The sequence below is a fragment of the Podarcis liolepis genome, assembly GCF_965112155.1.
Source record: "Podarcis liolepis genome assembly, chromosome: 2".
NCBI classification, from domain to species: Eukaryota; Metazoa; Chordata; class Lepidosauria; order Squamata; family Lacertidae; genus Podarcis; species Podarcis liolepis.
The window spans coordinates 75,614,164-75,635,945 of record NC_139555.1 but is presented as its reverse complement, the minus strand read 5'-3'; the positions used below and the strand labels follow the sequence as shown (position 1 = coordinate 75,635,945).

The following is a 21,782-nucleotide window of genomic DNA, read 5'->3' as shown; positions in this document are numbered from 1 at the left end:
GGGCTGGAAGAACCAGGTCGGGGAACAGCGGGAAGGCGCGCTCTGCCTCCCCGCTGTCCCCCGAGCCTGTGGGGCTGGCTATGGGGAGAAGTTCGCTGATCCCGGGACTGCAGGCAGCTCTGCGCAGCCATCCGGAGCGGGGCGGGATTCGCGCCCGGCTCCCGGTGGCCGCGCAGAGCTGCGCTGATCCCGGGACTGCAGGCAGCTCTGCGCAGCCATCCAGAGTGGGGCGGGACTTCGCTTCAGCAAAAGCCTGCATTCGCCCCATAGGACGCACACACATTTCCCCTTCATTTTTGGAGGGGAAAAAGTGCGTCCTATAGGGCGAAAAATACAGTAATTCAGGGAATATTGAATTGTTACAATACATATAGTGCCACAACTCTACAAACATTTGGTATTCTATAGTAATAATGTATATATTTCTATATATTAATATTTATTGATTTATTTCAACATGTATATATTTAGAAATAACAGCATCACTTCCTTCCTAGGTTGAGCTTTCTTATTGAAAAGGAAAGGAGTCTTTCACTATCAGGACCAGACGGTATCACAATACAAGTTTACTATATGAAGAACCCTCTTAATTTCCTTGGATTGCACTTCAAGAATAGTGAACTTTTTTCTAACAACATTGCTGGACTTTTTGGTATGTATTCAGATTCTGGAATGAAGTAGCAATCCTCATGCTATTTACCAGTAAGCTTGGTTTTGATGTAGCACTATAACTTAATATTGTATATCCTTGGAACAACACTAAAAAGAAATGAGCATGATTGTCTCTACATTTCAGATGGGGTGGGGATGAGAAGGGGAGCCCTGATTTAGTGGCTTTCCTAAGTCACCTAGTCAGTTCATGACACCTTAAGTTATGTTTCAACTGGCAACTGTCTGGTTCACAGCCCAATCTCTCCGTCACTACACCAATACTTGTGAGAATTGGGGTGGTGCGGCTGACATGATTGTCAGGAGAGCCACCAAAGATCTTCCTCAGTTTCCAGGCCCAACCTGATGTTCTTACTCCTATCTTTGGAGAGGGAACCCATGTCAGGCTCTTGGCCATGTCTGCCTCCTCCCTGGGGCTCACCGTTCCTCACGTACAAGGCAGCTCCACCTCAGAAAAGTGGACAAGTGTTGAATAAATGTCGAGAGAAAACTCGGAGAAACACTGAGCTTGTTGTTTTATGAGTAAAACTACCTTCTCATGTTTAATTATTGATTATTATTCATAGTAGGTGCAAGTGTACTGCAGTCTATCCATTTTGTTTGCTATAGGCCTGTCAAAGGCCATGGTGAGCTGCCCCCCCCCATAAATACTTCCATCAAGATAAATACTAGACTAGACAGTAGTCAAATGTATCCTAAAATCAAGCAGGAATTAGCCTTTATTGGAAGGGGGGGGGGTGAGACGTGTATTGCAGCTGCTCCAGCATAGCTTTGAGAACTGCAGTTATTTTCCTGTGTTTTTCTTTGTGCTCCCCAGGTCAGTTTTACTCTAATAAACGTCTTCAAAGACACAGCAATAGAAAGAAGATGTTGACTGTACGAGGACAATCGTATAGTTTCACAAGGTAAAAGCCACAGAAAAACACTTGTTGTAGACTATATGAGTGTGTGTGTGTGAGTGTGAGAGAGAGAGAGAGAAACTTGTTAAGATATCCGTACTTTGTCTTCTTTTCTCTAGCTAAAAATGCCCAGGTACCCTGAGCTTCTCTTTCACCACATACCTTACACTGCTCTGCAATTTGGGAGGGGGCGGTATTTTACATGAAGAAGAATGTTGAAAGTGATAATAAAATACAGAAAAATGGAAGTGTTGTTCTGCAAATGCAGCTCAAAACAGTGTTGTCATGAATGTTCATATCAGCAAAGTATTTGTGGCCCTTTAGGAACCTCAAGGAACAACCCACACCTTTTCTATGCACATAAAAATATATAGGGTATTTTATGCTTGAAATGCAACTTTCCCCCCACTCAAAAATTTTGAGTCATCCCCATGCCTTTCATGTCTTCAGCACATTCATTAACCTCTCCCTTGATACTAGCTTTCCTCGGCCAGTTCCCCCAGTCTTTGCCAATGAAAAAAAATTACCCTTTGTGAAGGAGCGGGGGGTTAACATCAGTGGGGAGGGTTTATTGGGTCCTTGGACCCAATGTCATGCCAACCCTTACCCTGCCTGCTGCTGTCAAGAAAGATTTGGCCTGGTTTTATCCCATCACCATTGTACAGTCTTGTTGTTTTGCTGCTCTCATGGGTCACATAAGGCGCCTGCCTGGGCAAATGAATTTTGCTATACAGTTCTCCAACCAACCAATGTTTACAAAAATACATATATTAGGGGGAAATGTGCATACAAATGTTAGTGAAAATGACATACAGAATGCTTTATATTAGAGGAAATTGCTTTCAAAAATGCGTTCATTAGTAAAAAAACACATCCCAAAATGTGTTTATTAGGAGAAAATTGCATTGAATGTTGATGAATCTTCATGAGGATTTTTCGTTTTTATACTGTGAATGTGGAAGGCTGAATTTAAGATGGGAAAAATGATAAATGGAGATAAGTTAAATTGGCAGATCCTTTCATCCCATTTGCAAAGGAAAGGGGTTTGCTAGCAAAAATCAGGGGAATGGCTATAAATGCAGTTATGTTAAAACAAAAATCTTTTGCAGGGGGATAACTGAGAAGCCCATGTGACTTTCAATGGGGCTTTTACTTTCAATGGGCACTTATTGTTCTTTTCTCTTTCATTTTTAAGGCAAAACAAGAAAGATTACAGGATTGAACAGGGAGCCAATGTCAGTTTTACCTGCTGGTCACTGGATATAACTCTATGAAGAACAGCATTTAAAGCAGTAAAAATGTCCATCTTTTGTATTAAGTGTAACTATTACATTTCATTTCAGTGATAACTGTTAAAATTGTAAATGTTTAATGCAGAATTTTAAATGTGGAGCCATTAAATCTAATCATCTAATTGGACAAATTTCAGGGCAGGCTTTTGTTTTGTTTTTTGCTAATTTGGCAACACAGACAAGGAACAAAAAAATTATCATTTATGGTTACTAAAAGGGAGGGAACCAGTTTGACAAAGACACTGTGTGGGGTGGGGTTGTACACGATCTATAATACAGTTACTAAAAATATTCTGAAATCTACTGCTGTTCAGGCTCTTGTTTTCACCTTTATTTCACACAAAAAACACCATCTCCTAAGGAAGAAAGTGCTGTAGAAAGTCCCCTTCACCTTAATGTGCTATTATATCATGTATTAAATACAGTTATGGTGGTACAGAGATTCTACATGGATTTTGGAACAAACAAATCACAGTGTAAACACCTGCCATGTATATATGATTAATGCTATTTTTAAACAACATTTCAAGAATCCTTAGGTTTCCAGCAGGAGGGTCACCCTGCTACCACTGGGGGAAATGGGCTTTTTCACTAGCATGGGCCATGCTATCCTGATGATGCCATGTCCTATGAGCTCCCATACCACCAGTGTAACATGAAAAGGGGACTAGAGACAGTCCCAGGAAATCCTGTATTCCTATTCCATTATGAGGGGTTAAACATTGCTCCATTAACTCAAATACACTCACAGTCCAATTTGTGATTAGGGTGCCTAGCTCACTTCAATAACAGTATTACAACATTCCTCTCAGAAATGCCCCAACTGTCTTTCTAAGTTCCAGTTTCATGCACCCTGTATTTAAAGAGGATAAGAAACAGTTGACTTAAACTTCATTTTTAGAAATATGGAAATCTGTTTTTTAGATTAGGTCATAATAATATTCATCCATCTAGTTCTGTAATGGCTACTCCAGCTAGCAATGTCTTTCCAGGGTCTCTGGAAGGTCTGATCCATTTAGTTGCAGGTATCAGAGATTGGACTTGGGACATTCTACAAAGCAGGCACTCTGCCACCAAGCTACAGTCATTCATGGGTGCCAAAGGAGCCATTAAATCAACATTTAAGAAAGACTTTGCCCTAACCCATTGGAACACCTTCAAAGCATTAGGCTTGCAAAACTACATATACAAAAGAGTCGTCCTCATCCAAGACTGTACTCACAGTTCCAAACAATCCCCACACAGCTCCTCTTCCGAAGCACACTTCTGATGAATGGTATTTCTGAAAAGCTACACGTGAAGACCTTTGTGCTTCTCTTAAAGGAACATTGAGGAGGTCAAATGTCTGTTTATCTAAAGCCAATAGATAGTACATTTGCAAGATGTTTGCCTGCCAAATGTTGTGTGCACTTCTGGTTATTTCACCTCAAAGCAGTTAGAAAAGGGCAACCAAAAAGATTGTGGGGATGGAGTGAGTCCTCTATGAGGAAAGTTTGCAACATTTGGGACTTACTTGACTATAGAAAAGGTAAGCGGTGACATGGTAGACCTTTATATAATTATGCATGGCCTGGAGAAAGTGGCTAGAGAAAAGTTTTTCTCCCTCATAACACTAAAACTTGTGGATATCCAATGAAGCAGAACGTTTAAAGCTTCAGGACAGATATTTTTTAAAGTACTTCTTCATGCAGCTGAAAGTCATATGGACTCACTCCCACAGGAAGCAGTGATGGCTATAAACATGGATGGACACAGACAGCTTTCCGGGTCATGCGGCCATCATGACTAAACTGCTTCTGGTGCAACGGAACACCGTGACAGAAGCCAGACCGCACAGAAATGCAGTTTACTTTCCTGCTGCAGTAGTAACTATTTATCTACTTGCACTGGCGTGCTTTCAAACTGCTAGATTGCAGGAGCAGAGTCATCGCAAGGTGGGCGCGGTGTGCCCCGGGTGCCACCTCTGAGGGGGTGACAAAATGCTGTGCGGCAGTCAACGGTTGTGAGAGCTCTGCAAAAGCTCAACAACTTTACACCCCCCCCCCATGAAATAAAGTCAACCCATTGTTGCAGGCAAATAATAATAATAATTCAATCCTCCCATGGAGGATAAAGCAATAAATGGCTACTAGCCAAAATGGTAGGGACACAGGTGGCACTGTAGGTTAAACCACAGAGCCTAGGACTAGCCGATCAGAAGGTCGGCAGTTCGAATCCCCGCGACGGGGTGAGCTCCCATTTCTCGGTCCCTGCTCCTGCCAACCTAGCAGTTCAAAAGCACGTCAAAGTGCAAGTAGATACCTTCTGGCGGGAAGGTAAACCGTGTTTCCGTGCGCTGCTCTGGTTCGCCAGAAGCGGCTTAGTCATGCTGGCCACATGACCCGGAAGCTGTACGCCGGCTCCCTCGGCCAATAAAGCGAGATGAGTGTCGCAACTCCAGAGTCGGCCACGACTGGACCTAATGGTCAGGGTCCCTTTACCTTTACCTAGCCAAAATGGTTATGTTCTGCCTCTACGGTTTCCCCTCCTGGCTTTTCTTTTTCTTCTCTCTAGCAATCTTGTGTTCTTTATCACACAAACTTTCTTCCCCATTGTCCCCTTTCTTTTCCAGAGAACACACACACTCTTTAATGTCCATTGTCCATAGACCTTTTAAAAGCTGTCCATAGAAATCAAGGGACAAATCTAAAATTTCTCTTAATTTGTGATTTGGCAACAGATTCCCCCCCTAAAAACACACCCACCCCACAATGGCAGCAGAGAGAGGGACCTCTGCTCTTCCTAGGTTCCACTGGTCTATTTAACAAACAAAACATGGGGGCAATGTGGGGGGAGATTCTGAAAAGCAGAACCTATTTGAATGCAAATCAGTGGTGTATGAGACCTTCTGATACTAGTGAGGGTGGGAAATCTAAGCTAGTCTCAGCCACCCCTCTGACCTGTCATATTCAAAGTGGTTGCAGAGCTGCTGTAAGTCTCTCTCTTTCTCTTTTTTTCTCTTTCTTTCTCTCCTGCTTCCAGAGTTGTAAATAATGTAAACCAGGGACACCCAAAAACACAGCCACGTGGCCCTCAGCTCCCTGTGGTAAGGTAGCTGCCTATGGAAGGGAACTTCTAGGTGAGATCCCAGGGTAGCTGTTGAAAATGTGTCAAACAGCCTTGTCCAGTTGGGCCTGTGGCAAAGAGCGCATCGTGTATGCAGCCCAAGTCATCAACCAGTGAGCCCCACTGTCCTCTCCACACAGTGGCGTAGCGTGGGTTCTCAGCACCCGGGGCAAGGCAAGTAATTTGTGCCCCCTAACCCGTGGATTTTAGCACTCGAGTCTCTTCCGCGCCCCCCCCCCAGATGTTGCGCCCGGTGCGGCAGGCCCCCCCTGCACCTCCCACGCTACGCCACTGTCTCCACAGCCCACTCTGCAGCTAGGTTCAACTACCTCCCTCAGCCTGGGAGCAAACAAGAATACCAAAGGTACAGGCACTTGCCTCCCCTTTGGCTTTTCTTCATTTTCCCTGCTTCATTTTTGAAGAGGAGGAGGCTGTGGGGTTGAGCTGGAAAGACAGCCAAATTTTGAGACGTGTGGGCACAGCCCAAAAATCTGCACTGAAAAGACACCTCAAGATCCTACACTTAAATTTTGTCTCAACACCAGCTCAAATTTTTGCCTTTGTCAGCTTCAGGACATGAACCTCTGACCTTGCGATGCTGGAGACCCAGCAATCCTTGACAAAACCGTATATAAATATTTGCGGCTTTGGTTACCTATTAACTTGTTGCAAAATGGATTATAAGGCTGCTCATCCTTCCTGCTTTCTTATTCATTCTTTGACCATGGGGAACCAGCTCCTGTTTTTTACTCTGCTGGCACTGATTCCTGCACTTGGAACATCCGATTTTTTAATCTCTAATATCAGAAACATCAAGGTAAGAATACAAAGAAGCAGCGATTGAAATCATAGGATTGATGCAAACAATCCAGTGTTGGCATTGAAATGCCATCGAAAAGCTTCAGGGGCAGGGCTCTGCAAGTGTAAATGTATTTCTTCCAGTGCATGAATATCCCTAGGACAAAAACAGAGTGATGTATGAATTATTTCTCCTTGTATCAAAGTAGACTCCTAGATATCCTAGATATTATCTCTTGTACTCAAAGGATCCCTAGATGCCAGGTGTGTCCATTGGCATTATAAGCATCTAGGACTGAAATGCTATACAGTGGTACCTCGGGTTAAGTACTTAATTCGTTCCGGAGGTCCGTTCTTAACCTGAAACTGTTCTTAACCTGAAGTACCACTTTTGCTAATGGGGCCTACCACTGCTGCTGCGCCGCCGCTGCACGATTTCTTTTCTCATCCTGAAGCAAAGTTCTTAACCCGAGGAACTATTTCTGGGTTAGCAGAGTCTGTAACCTGAAGCGTATGTAACCCGAGGTACCACTGTACACACTTCTGTGTGAGTAAGGCCCATTGAATTCAATGGGACTTACCTCTGAGAAGATAGGGTTGCACTGTAGGTTACAATTCAGATAATGGGTAAGTCAGATCAGTAGAGGCCCCGCTGCTTGTCTTGTAATGCCCATGTTCCATGTTGAGTGGTGAAAGGTTGGGAGACACTGCTGTCTGAACCCCTGCAGACCTGTTCCCAGTAAGGTTAGACGATACTGAGCTAAATGGACCAATGGTCTGGCTTGGTATAAGACAGCTTCCTATTTTCCCCATCTCTTCTGCACCTAGTCTCCAGAATGACCAGAACGAACCCTCAGAATAAAGTGGACAAATGCTTGGAGTCAGTGATGGGCTTGATGAGGGCTAATAAACTGAAATGCACCTATTAGCGCGAGCATTTCCAAATGAATATGGTAATAATTAAAGCTATTATTTTGTTTTTTCTTTACAGAAAAGAAATGTTGCAAATACTGTAAGTACTCATCTTATTTTTAAACTTAGGTTGTTCTTGGCGTATAGGGGAGGATAGCCTGAGGGGAGATAACGTGCTCTGCCTGGTTTTTAGTGTTTAATTTCCCAATCTCAGCACTGAAATCAGGACACAAAATATCTCTGCCTTTCCACAGACCATTTGGTTGTGACCCCACCACCACCACCTTCAGTATCTGGTGTGAAGATTATATGTTTAATATGATGTCCCCTTTTCTTGTATTTTGTACTGCTTGTCAATAATGATATGTCCTAGGATGCAAGTCTGAAAATCAATAAAAGGTTTTTTTAAAATAAAAATATCCATCTGCACACTCCTTAGAAATCCTCTGTAAGGAGCAAGCAAAGGGATTTCCAGCTCAGCACTAAGCACCACAGCGCTTAGATCAGAGAGAAGCCCTCTGCTTGATCTTTACCACCACCCCATTGAGAGTGGGGGAGGTGCTGCCTTTTACTCTTAAAGAGCAAGCAGTGGGATTTTGTCTCCTGAACTCAGTGCTAAGCAGCACAGCACTCATATTGGAGACAAGCCCTCTGCTTGCCCTTGGCAGCATTTTTCAGCCATCTCCACCCCAGTAGGGACGGCAGAAAATGCTGGTTGTTTGTATGTGTATGTATGTTTGTGTGCAAAGTATATGTATAAGTGTGTGTTGTGAGAGAGTGGAGTGCTCTATGCCTGCATGCCTCTTGAGTTTGTGTGTTGTATGTGTGCTGAGTGTCTGTGGTCTGCATGTATGTGGCATGTGTCGTGCATGTATGTGGAGATACTCCCACTGCTGGCATTGCGGCCCTTGAACAAAGAAAGGCTAGTTAACCCCTTAGTTATAGGTACATCCCATTAATGACAAAACCTTTTATTATTACATTGGTTCTGTTTTAAATATTAATGCTCTTAGCCCTGCTAATTATTTCAAGATATGGAATTTGCAATGCAAGATAGGAAGGTTTCGTGGTCAGTGGTCAAGGATGATGACAGCTGTAGTCCAACAGTATCTAGAGATTGGGAATCAATGCCTTCAGTCAATTTGGGTTTCCCTGAATTGTAGAAAGAATGCATGTTTTTGAAATGTAATGCTGCAATCAAACTTTGTTCAGCATATTTGCCTAAGTTGCTTAATAAATCAAGGACAGGGGAAAGGGTATGTAGAAATAAGGGGTTAAATAAACAAGCAGGAATAACAAACAAAAAATCGGCACTAAGTTCCTTTTTCTTTTGGGGATAGGTTGGGGGTTTGCTGCATGTACAGGACCCAAAGTACACATGTGTATTATGCCTCTTGGGCAACTGGGAAGTGATGAAAGGTTAACAACAACCCCCTTTCTTATCAAAATCTGAGCCACTACAATGGTTTTGAAGCAACAAAAATAAAAATAAAATGGAGTGGAGTGGAGTGGGGGGAATCAAATGAAGGATCTGCTATACTAGGAGAGTTTTTCTCCTTAGATAGAATAAGCACTCAAGAGCAAGGTTAAGCTTGTCACTTGACTCCTGGTAGTCTCTACAATTCCTCTCTGAAGTAATAGTTAGCAATATTGACAATCAAGAAATACCTCTCCTTCTCAGAGCTACTTCACACTGTAATGTTTCTGGGTGGGTCCAATAACAGGCACCAATAATGACTCACTCACTGGATCATCAACTTGTTGTGGTGAGTGGGATTGCCCATTCCTACGACCCTTGTGAGTGAAGCTGTCAAGAGTCTTGTACTCCCAGCAGGGTCACCCAAGGCAGTAAGGTCAAAGGGAAAGAGCTAGACAAAGAATGATCCAAGAAGTCCTCAATGGCAGAACAGGCGAAAGATAGCAAGTGGTATGTTACAATGGCTGTGAAGGTGGATAAAGGCTGCAGCAGATAAGAATCTACCAGTCATTGTGACACTGCAAAGACTGTGTGTTGGTCAACTGATCTACACACATAAAACAAATTCACGCACAGGTGTCTTCCAAAAACCCATCCTAAACCCCAATTCATGAAATCTGGAAGCCCCTAGTCATGAACCAGCACATGGTCAGTGGATACAGATTCAGTTGTTCTGATTCAAGGCATGAGGCAGTTGAGTACCTCAGCAGGATCCACTCTGTTCACCCTGAAAAGGGGGAGGGGCTAGACTGGCTTGGGAAGACAGGTGAACTAATGCCAGTGTACTGGAAGAAGCAAAGATCACTAGTTTTGAAGCAAGGATTCTTCAGCATCAACTTTGTTGGACTGGTCATGTTGTTTGGTTGCCTGATTATCATCTTCCAAAGCAACTACTCTATTCTGAACATAAAAATGGAAAGCGTAATGCTAGTGGTCAACAAAGGAGGTTTAAAGACCCCCTGAGATCTAGGGGTATAGGGTGGTATAAAAATTTAATAAATAAATAAATAAAATATAACAGTAGCACTTTGCCAATATAGTAGTGAGGATAATGTTATTCCATCTTTTGTATCAAAAATATCAAGAAAATGAGTGGTAATTCTATCTACTGTTTCATTTCTGTTCCACGTTGAGGGATTAAAACGGTGTACTGAAATAAATATTAGATTTATACATATCTTGCTCATTCAAATTCCGATTGGTTATTGTTTCACTATTGCATCAAACAAATGGTGGTGATTTTTAGTTTCTCTGTCTCTCCAGATCACTGATGGAATAGATATTTACAGCCTGAAAATTGAGTGCTTTGTTACCTCCCGATTTTCCCACAATGTCATCACTAGTCGAGCTGTCAATCGTGCCAATGTGTCCAAGGAAGCCTTATTTGATGTGGAGCTTCCAAAGACGGCTTTCATCACCAACTTCACCATGTGAGTACAACTTACTTTCTAAACAACTGTCTTGAGGAATTGAGCACAATACAACTCAGTCTTCGGAGACTTAAAATACTCGGTGTTTCATTATTTCCTTTGCTTTCCATCTGATTTCTTTAGTTAAAGGGTGATGGTTAGTTTACAAATAGGCTCAGTTGCCCTGAAAATATATCTGTGATGTTTCCCCCCTCACAATGACTGGCCAAGGCACGTTGCAACTTGGATTTCACATGTGACATGAAAATTGTTGCAGTAAATGTGTTGAGTGAATGTCTGCAGTTGCTCAGCTGGTGGGTTAAATTTTCCTCCTCTGCACTTTTCTTTCAACTTGTCCAATACTTGACCCAACACTGTTTTAACAACGAGCCCTCTTTGTGGAGTGAGTTTTCCTCAGGACTGCATATTTTGTAAAAACTACAGTTTCCTCATACAATACTTAGCCTAACATTTACCAACCTGGTGCCTTCCAGAGGTTTTGGGCTGCAATTCTCATGAGCTACAGCCAGCACGGACAATGATCCAATATGATGGAAGTTGTAGTCAAAAAAACCTCTGAAGGGAAGGCTGCTCTACCTCAAGCTTCCTGTGAACAAAGACACTTATGCACAATAACAGAACAATGCATTTAATTGTTTCAGCTGCAAAACTCTGCCACTGTGCTGCCTTGCACTGTTCAGGAGAGCTGTGCCAGTGCCAGTGTTAGGAGAGTGGATCTGTGGGTTTGTCCCATCACACCAGCTGCTACTGCTCAGCTGCATTGGCACATGAGTTTATCAAAAGTCTTCTTTGGGGTAATAGCTGTCCCTTCCTTCTCAGAGGAACCCAGGAAGCTTCTTTCCATCTAGCCCACTGTTGTCTACTAACTGGTAGGAGCTTTCTAGGGTTTCAGACAGAACTCTGTCTCAGTGCAGGGACTGAGCCTGGGGTTTAAGCATGGAAAGCAAGTACTCTGAGCTCAGACCCTTCCTCTTTGACTGCAAAACAATTGATATTCTACTACATGGTATTTAATACACCTAACCCAGGGGTGTTGGGTGTATTAATAGCATTGTTGTTGGTCTCAGCTTCCAATCAGACTTCAACAACATGGCCAAAGGTCAGGGATGATGACAGCTGGCATCCAACAACATTGAAAAGTCACCACACTGGACGCCCCTGGCTTAATACAGTTGAAAACATTCATCGTTTAAACAAATGTACAATGTACCCAGAAAAAGACGAAGTCCTGTAAACTGTAATGTGGAGGGAGGCAATGTGATTTACTTGATAGGTCATGAAGAAGGCCAATGAAATTATTTTCAGATATCTGCATGGAAGGTCAGATATTTACCTGCTGTTTCTTCTCTAGGACTATTGATGGTGTCACCTACCCTGGAACAATAAAGGAAAAAGAGGCTGCCCAGCAACAGTATCAAAAGGCAGTTTCAAGAGGACAGACTGCAGGTCTTGTAAAGTGAGAGTGAGACCCTTCCATATTTACACTCATAGAATCATAGTATTATAGAGTGGGGAAGGACCCTGAGGGTGGTTTTTGTGTTTATATTTTTCATTCTTATTTTGTGAACCTCCTTGAGGTCTATGTCCACAGCATTCTCCTAATCCACCAAGCTTGTAACTCGACTCAAAAAAAGGAATTGGATTTGTCTGGCACAAGTTGTTTTTGAGAAACCCATGCTGGGCTTTAGCGATCGCTGCATCCTTTTCTAAGTGATCACAGACTGACTGTTTAATTATCAGGACCTTTCCCGATATTAATGTCAAACTGACTGATTGATAGTTACCTGGGTCTTCTCCCTTCCCCCTCCCCCCGCAACTTTCTGAAGATAGGTACAACATTTGTCCATCTCCAGTCTGCAGGGACCTCACCTGTGCTCCAAGAATTATCCAAGAAGATTATAGACAGAGCCCCACAAGCTCCTTCAGTGAAGCTCATCAGGCCCTGGAGATTTTGGATTTTTAAAAAAAAGTTTACAGATCTAAGGGTTTCAATGGGATTGTTACTTTTGTAACATTAATGCTGTTAATCTTGTAACAAACTTCTTTTTAACCTGTGAAGGGCTTCTGGAAGAAAAACTGAAAAATTCAGTGTTTCAGTCAACATTGCAGCAGCCAGCAAAGTCACTTTTGAGCTGCAATATGAGGAGCTATTGAAGAGAACCTTTGGAAAATATGAATTGTTTCTAAAAGTAAACCCGAAGCAGCTTGTCAATAAATTTGAGGTAATGTACCTATTATATCAAATGGAACTGTTGTAAAGGTTTGCCAAAATTGTATTAAATGAGTGACGAAAGCTCAAAGAACTGGATGCATCTTGTTAAAGAAGATAGGTGATTGGTTCTGAGTTACTTCTCTTTGCTGCAAGGGTGTTTGGAGTTAAGATGCTTAACTCCATCCGAACTGTAATATCTGTGACTTTGTCAATTACAGCATTATTCAAATTAACATTTCAGATTGAGGCAAACATATTTGAGCCCCAGGGCATCAGCTTTCTGGACGCAGAAGGATCTTTCATCACCAATGACTTGTTACCAGTCATACATAAGTCTTTCTCAGGGAAAAAGGTATGTTTTACAATGATACATAAGGACAGTTCCACAGCACTAAAAATGTTCACTAAACTTGAGACAGCAATAATTAATTGGGAGGTCTGGGCTAGATGTTTATTTGTGGGCTAGATGTTTATTTCAGGGTATTTAATCTTCAAGGTACTTACTCTCTTGCAATGATATTGTTCATGTTTTCAACAGTAACGCTAGGTGAAGAACAAAAAACCTTTCATAACTGTTTGTTAAAATTTCACATGGATGGATGCTTGTGCTTTCAGGGTCATGTTTCTTTCAAGCCTACTATGGACCAACAGCGAACTTGTGTAGATTGTCAAACAACACTGTTGAGTGGAGATTTTGTCATAAAATACGATGTGAACAGAGAAACCCCAGGCAATTTACAGGTAAACAGAACTGATGTGAACTGATGTGCCAGTGGATGTGATTGTAATGTCATCCAACACTTGTTTTTGTTTTTGTTTTGCAGATGGTCAATGGGTACTTTGTACATTTCTTTGCACCACAAAATGTTTCACATTTGCCCAAGAATGTTGTTTTCGTTATAGATATCAGTGGCTCAATGTTCGGACGAAAACTAGATCAGGTAACCAAGTACTCTAAAATCAACTTGAAATGTAACCAACACTTAAGTTAATGGAGAGAGGATGTCTCATAATCATTTATTCCAAGCAGTTTAGACAGAATGCCTGCAGAGTTTAGTGGGTGCTTTTGCTGAGTATATACTTAAGTCATGTAGAGGCTGGCTGCACAATTATTTAAGGTTTTGTGATTAGGGCAATTAGGGAAATTGCTAGTAGACAACTCACCTTATTTGAGAAACCATTGTTTTCTGGAGAAACCGTAGACAAGGTATTCTATTACTAATTTGTAAACTATTACTGTCCCCTTTTAACTGTCCCCTATAGACACTGTGAAATAGCAGTGGGACAACATTATGAAAGATGAACAGTCTTTGGACAAAACCTCCTTTCCATTCAACTTTGGCAAGGAATTGGGAGATATTCTTTAAAAATTACATAGATTTGATTTAACGCCCAGAAGACTGCTGATGATGCACCCTAATTGTCAGGAGGTCCTACACATGAGTAGGAGTCCGGCAGAGGCACATGCTCGACTGGCATGTTCTCTCCTTCCTGGTTGGTCTTCCGGGAGATTCAAAAGCTTTCTCCAGCCCGAACATCACAGCGACTAATACCAAGAGGCATCCGCACACTTCAGGATCAGCAGAGTATAGGCAGTCAGTGTTCAGACTCAGTAGCGTAGCAATTTGGCTAATCTACGTTTATTTACATATATACACTCAGAGCATCGTAACTCAGCTCCTTCCTCTTCAGCATCAGACAGCAAAGAGAAAGAACAGAGGACAAAAATCCTACATCATGGAAACACAGTAATAAAAACATCCTGTCTCTGTCACTTCCCACAATGTGGAATGAAAACCTACACCGTCATGTGATATAAACAATCCCATGACTGCAACACAGTGAATGAATCCTAACACCCCTCACTAATAAGTTGGAGAGGGTGTCAGTTAACTGGTACCTATTATCATTTTAGGAGGGAGACTACCCCTTAATACAGCAATTTTGGTTCTTCATCTTTGTGGAAATTGGCAAAATTACTTTAACACTTTGTCCACATTAATAATGACCTGATATGATTGCTTATGCAAGCAGCGAGTACTATTATAGTAAGACACTGGAAGAACCTAGAAGGAGTAAATGTTATAAATTGGTATAGAAAGGTATGGCAGACTGCACTATTAGAAAAAATTGACAAATAGATTGAGACTTCCACGGGGACAAATTTAAAAAGACAATTTTACTGCAACTTGAGTTGACTTTATAGATTTTATGAGCACAGCCACAATTGGTAATTTTATGGCAGCAGCTTTTCATATTGTATAACCTCCCCTTCCTTTAGTGAACTGGGGGAAAGGGAAAAATTTCTTTTATAAAACCTCTTTATCATAACATCACTTATACTACCGGTGCTCTAGCCGTATTACTATTTTGAATTAAGGTTTAATCATTTCTATTACTTCCATTAATCTCAAAGTATTATTTATTTTAAGATTTTGCACTATATTTTGGGTTGATTTTTTTCATTTTATGTGAATCATGATTCACTATATATTAGTTGTAGTTTGATTAGTTTGTTGCATTCTTCTTCTTCTTTTTTGTATGTTATACTGGTGTAACACCAAATCAGTTATTGAGCATGCTACTCTTATGGAAATTCCAATCTTGGTGTTTTATAACTCTTATTGTGGAAAAATATTTGTTGTTCTTATTGTTAAAGATGTGATAAGCTTTTTTTTATTTTTAAAAAATCACTGATTGTCCAGTAGAAATGGAAAGAAGGGAGTTCCCCACTGCAACTCTCCCTTGCCCATGAAACAGTTGATTGATGATATCCTCCTATACTACAAGAGCTCAATGCTCACAGAAGATGCCCAGCAGTTTCCCATCAAGGACTCTATATAAGAGTCCAGGGTATCCAGAGTTCCCACAGAACCCTTGAGAGCTCCCAGGGTCATGCCTTGCAAGCTGTTGTCTCTGCAAGCACTGAGCTCCAAATGAAGCCTTATATGTTTTCTAGACCTGGAGTTCCATAAATGCCACCTCTCCAAAAGAGCTAACCGATCTTAGCTTGTTATGCAGCCTTTGGGGGCTGGGGAAACATGAGAGACTTCGCTTCTGATTCAGAGGTGGGAGGCAAGCCTGAGTCCTCCAGTTGAGGGAGTCCCATTCTATATCTGTATACAGGTTCAAAAGTGCCAGGTGGGAAGAGGGAGTAATAGTTTGTTTAGATACCAAAGAGATCTCAGCAATCAGCTTACTCCAAAATCCAGCCACCTTTGAACAGTCCCTTCATATGTGCTTATATGTACCAACTACATGACAGTCCCTCCAACACAGTGAAGATGTATCAGGCTAGAGAAAACAGAGCAGTCACAGAGTAGGGTACCTGTCATGTACTAACTTTTGAGAGAGCTCTCAAGTTTGAGCTGAATGGAGACTTGGCCCACAGACCTTTCTTCTGCTCGTCATCCATCTGTATGTCCCAGTTACATTCCTACAAGGGCTTTTGACTCTGAGCCCCTTTAGGTTCTGTTTCTTCATCAGTGCTCTGGCTTTAATTGTTTGCCCTTCATTATTTGTACTTTAGACAAAGGAGGCATTGTTAAAAATATTAGAAGACATAAAGGAAGAAGACTACTTCAATATTGTGTTGTTTGGGAGTGATGTAGAGAAATGGAACGATACCTTAATACAAGCTACTCCTGAAAACCTGGCTAAAGCAAGACGCTATGTTCAGAGTATTGGTACTCGTGGAGGTAAGTTGCAGGAGGAATGGGGTTTTATTTATTTAACAAATGTAATATTCCGCCCTTCCCTTTGAAGAACTTCAGAGCAGCTTGTAGTTAATAAAAAAATAAAACAATATTCAGAAATAAAACACTAAAATAATTATTCTTAAAGCCTCTTTAAGCAGAGGCTTGACAACCATATGTCAGGAGTGCTCTGATGGTGTTTCCTGCTTGGCAGGGGGTTGGACTCGATGGCCCTTGTGGTCTCTTCCAACTCTATGATTCTATGATTCTAATATTTCTATCAGCAGTTCTATTAGCTGTATTATAATAAAAAATATAACATTTTTAAAAAGCCTAAGTAAATGAAAATATCATTACATGGTTTAAAAGGTTGTAATATTTGGTGTAAGATCAACCTCCATGCTGACAATATTCCAGAGATAGGTTGCCACAACAAAAAGTCTATAGTTGCCTATAGTTGCCTAATCTATGCCAGCACAGAGAAGGGTTATGGAGGCTCTGAACTGCTTAAAAAAACACACCCTCTGCTGAAAAGCAGGTCACTGACACAATAGTGATGGGTAGGCTTTTCTTAAGTTTTTATTCCCATTTGTTTCAGTGAATGGCCCTGCTGCTCTTCCCCTGCCTGTAATGTATGCATTTTCCTTGCAATTTACATAACGTTTTCAGGTATTCTGCTACCCATCCCTGTGAGATGTCTGCTTACCTTAAACAGTCAGGCAGCTTTGTGACCTGGCCTTAGCCCCACATCAGAGATTTGGCAGCCAGCTGGGGAGGACTGTAGGCCTGCCTGCAGATTTGCCAACAGCAGGCAGGCCTAGGTCTGGGGATTCCCCACAGGGTGGGCCCAACCAGCCAATGGACATTGGGTCCTTCCCTGGGGAAAATAAATTGAGGCTGCCCAACCCTCCTCTGTTTCTCCATTGGGTCTCCCACCCTTTTTTTTTCAAATGCTGCTTCTTTTATGCTGAGACCTTGCTATGAACATTGTTGGCCTCCATATTTGGGGGTCAGGCAGGAATTTTTCCACTTGGCAAATTGGCACTGGCCACTTGATTTTCACCTACCTCATAACAATCACCACAACTTTCTGAGGTTGGGCACTGAGTAAGCCTTAGTCTTGATTGGAGGGAAGGTTGTAGCTTCTCCCTGCCCCTCCTTGGTTAATGGTATCCATGTTGCTTCTGCCCAACCCCCAGACAGGGGCTAGAGCCATAAATAAATGGCTTCACCGAGTGCCTATGCCAAACCTTTCACAACGGTAACCAATAAAGTTGTGGCCTATTTGAACCCCAAAACTCTATAGCGTCTGGTTATTTCATTACATAGGGAGCGACTGGGTAACGGGGTCTTGGCACGTGACACACATGCCACATTTCAGGCAGTTATTGGAGTACTGAGTTTGATTTTCATTGTAGAAAGGCAAGGAACAAATGGCTAAATAAAATACTGGCCCCATAAGCATCTTCCAAGACAACAATGCCCACTTACCCCACAAAGAACTCCCAGTACGTTTCCGAGCACAATTCAAAGTGTTGGTGCTGACCTTTAAAGCCCTAACCAGCCTTTGTCCAGTATACCTGAAGGAGTGTCTCCACCTCCATCGTTCTGCCCGGACACTGAGGTCCAGCACCTAGGGCCTTCTGGTGGTTCCCTCGATGCAAGAAGCCAAGTTACAGGGAGCCAGGCAGAGGGCCTTCTCGGTAGTAGTAGCCGCCCTGCGGAACGCCCTCCGACTAGATGTGAAAGAGAAAAATAACTACCAAGCTTTTAGAAGACATCTGAAGGCAGCCCTGTTTAGGGAAGCTTTTAATGTTTAATAGGTCATTCTATTTTAGTGTCTTGTTGGAAGCCGCCCAGAGTGGCTGGGGAAACCCAGCCAGATGGGCGGGGTATAAATAAATTATTATTATTATTATTATTATTATTATTATTATTATTATTATTATTACTACTACCTACTCTCAGCAGCCAGAAACATCATAACCAGACACTGGAGAGACCTGTCAGGAGTAAGCATGGACCAGCGGTATCAAATAGTATGGGAAACAGCCTCACTAGAAAAATTAACCAATAAACTGAAATTGACACAGGGACAAATAGAAGATGCCTTCACCCCGCTATGGCTCCCCTTTATCACATACACAGCTCAACAAGACAACGACAAGAACCCAACAACAGCATACAAATCAATATGGCTAACCTGATTCAAAAACACTCACCCACCCCACTCAAACATGAAAACAAAGTTCACCACAGCCAAACGCAAACAAGCACAAGGAACACAAGCGAATAGCAAAGAGAACCTGCACAAGCGACGTTGACACAAAACCCCACACATACATTAAGTAAAATAGAAACATCGCCCCCCGACCCCACCACACTCCCATGGCCCTCTCCACCTCTTCCCCCCTTTTCTTCCTAATGTAATACTAATGTCTCAACAAATGAAACTGACCTGTAGAAAATGTAACAAGAAAAAAGAGACGTTGCACAAGAAATCTTTAATAAAAAATACATTAAAAAGAACCATTCTGCAGTTTGAAATCCATTTAATAAAACAGTTGCCTGCAACCCAAACGTAAGGTTTTGCATAATGTCTGGAAGGCAAGAAGAAGTGAGCTGTGCCTCATTGGGGTGGAGCTTCACAGCCTGCCACAGAAAAAGTCCTCTCCATATTCCCAAAGAAGTGTATTTCAGATGTTACACTATTCAGATTATCTGAAGAGGTAGACAGGTACAGGAAATGCGATCCTTCAGCTAATGTAATATTCATTCTAAAAGTCTATTTGGCTCTGGCATATTACTGTGGCTTCTCTTTCATCCTACAGAAGAAAATCCACAGTTAGTGATCAAAAGAGCTTTTTAGTCACACTCTGTTTTTACAATTTGCTCCTCTATGTTCCAGCGACAAATCTTTTTGGTGGATTAATAACCGGAATTGAAATGCTGAAGGAAGCTCAGGAAGCTGGAACTTTGCCCGAAAGAAGTGCTTCTTTAATTATGATATTATCCGATGGCCAACCCAATGTAGGTATGTTTCCTGACAAGCAAATAACTTTGACATGTGATAAGATTGCTATGGAAAATGATAAATCTTCACAGAAATTTATAGCAGAGGTGTTATTTCAAATTTCAATTGCTGCAGATCAGAGGAGTAAGGAATTTTCAGTAGAAAGGTCAAGATTCACAACATTCAAAGGCCTGCTCTTTGATACATTCAATACTGCATTGTGAAAACGTGTGTATTTCAAAATGATTTTTAATGGTTATTTTCTGTCTGATACTTTGTTGAAACTATGTCAATATTATTAGTGTGTGTCCAAAAGTAAGCCTTTCTTCATTGAAGGGATTTTCTCTAGGGCAGTGGTTCCCAATTAGCTAATTACTGAGGACCCCCTATTTTTCAAAAGCCAAGCCATGGGATTTCCGGATCGGTCGCAATCACGTTCAGGTCATGAGTTCATCCAGCGAGCTTGTTGGGACGACTCAGTCATAGAAAAGGGTAAAAGGGGAGCAAAGGCAACGCAATACCCATAAAAAGGCTCAGAAAAGGGTTCTGAGCTCTGACCCAGCCAAGCTGCACAAAAAGGGGTTTCCCAACAGCTCCTGCACTTAGTAAAGTGGCAGGGAGAGAGGGAGAACGCCAGCACTAAATACAGTGGCTTCCCTTTCTATGAGATGCCTCGAAAGCCTGAGTGATTCAGCGACAGATCTCTCCATAATCCGAGACTAAAATAATAAGACTGCTGGCTGGCAAACAAAGAAAAGGTACGTACAATGATCGGCAGGCAATTTGATAGCAAAAAAGGAGTCTAATGTTACGAGGGGGAGGAAGGAGGTCACCCTCAAACATGGTTTAAAAAGACAATGTGCTCTAAAATATTGCAAAAAGAAGAACGTAAGGACTTAATTCCTAATTTGCGAATCAAGGATATTGAAGTACAGAAAATTGGAATCTGTTGGAGACATCTCTGAGGCGGGCAGGAAGAAGTGACTGACACGCAAAAAACTGGAGAAGTGAAACAGTACCGACAAAAAAAGAGTGGCAAGAGAGATTATTTGATTACCTTGAATTGGCAAAAATGACGGATAAAAAACCCCAGTGCCCTCAAATTAAAACCTGGCCTTGCTTCAAATAATTTTTGCAAAACGAAGTATGGTTCACGAATACAACATATGGAGAAGGGTAGAAAAGATGAAATGAGAAAGAAACAGTTTATCAAGTTTAAAATCAGACCCGTGTTAAGGAGGAAGGAAGTATTAGAATAGAATAAGAACTAAAGCTTGGATAACATAAGTCCGTGTGCACAAACTTGCGGATTTATGGATCATTTATTTTGATCCAGTTTATCATTTATTTTGTGTTTTCTTTTGTAGTTTGTTTTTTAAGTGTTGTGTGTGTATCTGCTGTAATAATAAGTTAATAAAAAGCATTTATATAAAAAAGGCAAAGCCATGGACCCCCTACTTTTGAACATTTTGACAACTCTGCACTAGTTACCTCTGGAAACCAATTTTTTAAACTAAATGTGGGGTAGCCCATAATAAGCAAAAGATTTTAAGTATACTAAAAAAACAGACTAGGGCTGAGCGATGTCTGGTTTTCAGCATTGTGATATATCAGCAGCTAAACATTGCAATATTCTGATATATCACAATGTCTTACATTGGAGATCAGGCGTGGGGATGAGGGAAAGAGCAGTCACAGAGATTGGGTGGGGGGGGGAGGAAGTGGAGTCACCTCCTCTGCATGGTTTGAGTGGGAGGGGATGGGGATGGGGGGGTGCATCAGCAGAGCAACTAGTGAAGATCCACGTCCACTGTGGCTGGTGCTGCTTTCTTGCTGACTGGGAAAAGCTGCTCTGCCTCAGTGCCCAGGCAAGGTAATGCCTTGAAGTGAGGGCAATTGACTGCCCTGTTCTGCATCAGCATGAGGGGAAGGCAGCTCAGATCAGCAGTGTTATTGGCTGAAGTCATCGTGCGATATCAGCAGTACCTTGAAATTGGTTGCCCTGCTCTCCCTTATGTGAGGAGCGATATATTGCTGCGTATTGCTGGGTCAAAATCGTTATTGCGGTGTGATTTCAAAACTGATCTTGGCCAATATATCGAAAAACCTCACAGCGCTGAAACAGTCCATATATCTGTGATATTACCATGCAAAAATGACAAAAAATTAGGCAAGGGATGGGGCCGTGGACCCCCAGGGGTCTTCAGACCCCTAATTGGGAACCACTGCTTCAGGGTATCCCTGGTGTATGGGCACATTTAGTTGCTCGTTGTTATCTAT

The 21,782-nt window shown here is 41.9% G+C and overlaps 2 protein-coding genes across 5 annotated transcripts in view; both read left to right on the top strand.

Moving 5' to 3' along the window:
* Window positions 1–3,163, top strand: part of LOC310700048 (inter-alpha-trypsin inhibitor heavy chain H4-like) — a 29,834-nt gene extending 26,671 nt beyond the window's left edge. For all 3 annotated transcript variants that reach the window (XM_083488866.1, XM_083488867.1, XM_083488865.1), the window contains 3 exons: window positions 498–652; window positions 1,487–1,574; window positions 2,764–3,163. In XM_083488866.1, coding sequence (XP_083344992.1) covers window positions 498–652; window positions 1,487–1,574; window positions 2,764–2,842 — 322 coding nt within the window. In that variant the 3' untranslated portion in view covers window positions 2,843–3,163. The remainder of the gene's footprint in view (window positions 1–497; window positions 653–1,486; window positions 1,575–2,763) is intronic.
* Window positions 3,164–6,630: 3,467 nt separating this feature from the next.
* The window catches only part of LOC310700047 (inter-alpha-trypsin inhibitor heavy chain H3-like), a 32,256-nt gene continuing 17,104 nt past the window's right edge, over window positions 6,631–21,782 (top strand). Inside the window, exons 1-10 of one of the 2 annotated variants that reach the window (XM_083488863.1) lie at window positions 6,672–6,782; window positions 7,755–7,775; window positions 10,416–10,582; window positions 11,934–12,038; window positions 12,642–12,804; window positions 13,036–13,146; window positions 13,410–13,535; window positions 13,619–13,735; window positions 16,324–16,492; window positions 19,398–19,523. In XM_083488863.1, coding sequence (XP_083344989.1) covers window positions 6,690–6,782; window positions 7,755–7,775; window positions 10,416–10,582; window positions 11,934–12,038; window positions 12,642–12,804; window positions 13,036–13,146; window positions 13,410–13,535; window positions 13,619–13,735; window positions 16,324–16,492; window positions 19,398–19,523 — 1,198 coding nt within the window. In that variant the 5' untranslated portion in view covers window positions 6,672–6,689. Of the gene's footprint in view, window positions 6,799–7,754; window positions 7,776–10,415; window positions 10,583–11,933; window positions 12,039–12,641; window positions 12,805–13,035; window positions 13,147–13,409; window positions 13,536–13,618; window positions 13,736–16,323; window positions 16,493–19,397; window positions 19,524–21,782 lie in introns of both variants that reach the window. The other variant, XM_083488864.1, reaches the window with a different exon arrangement.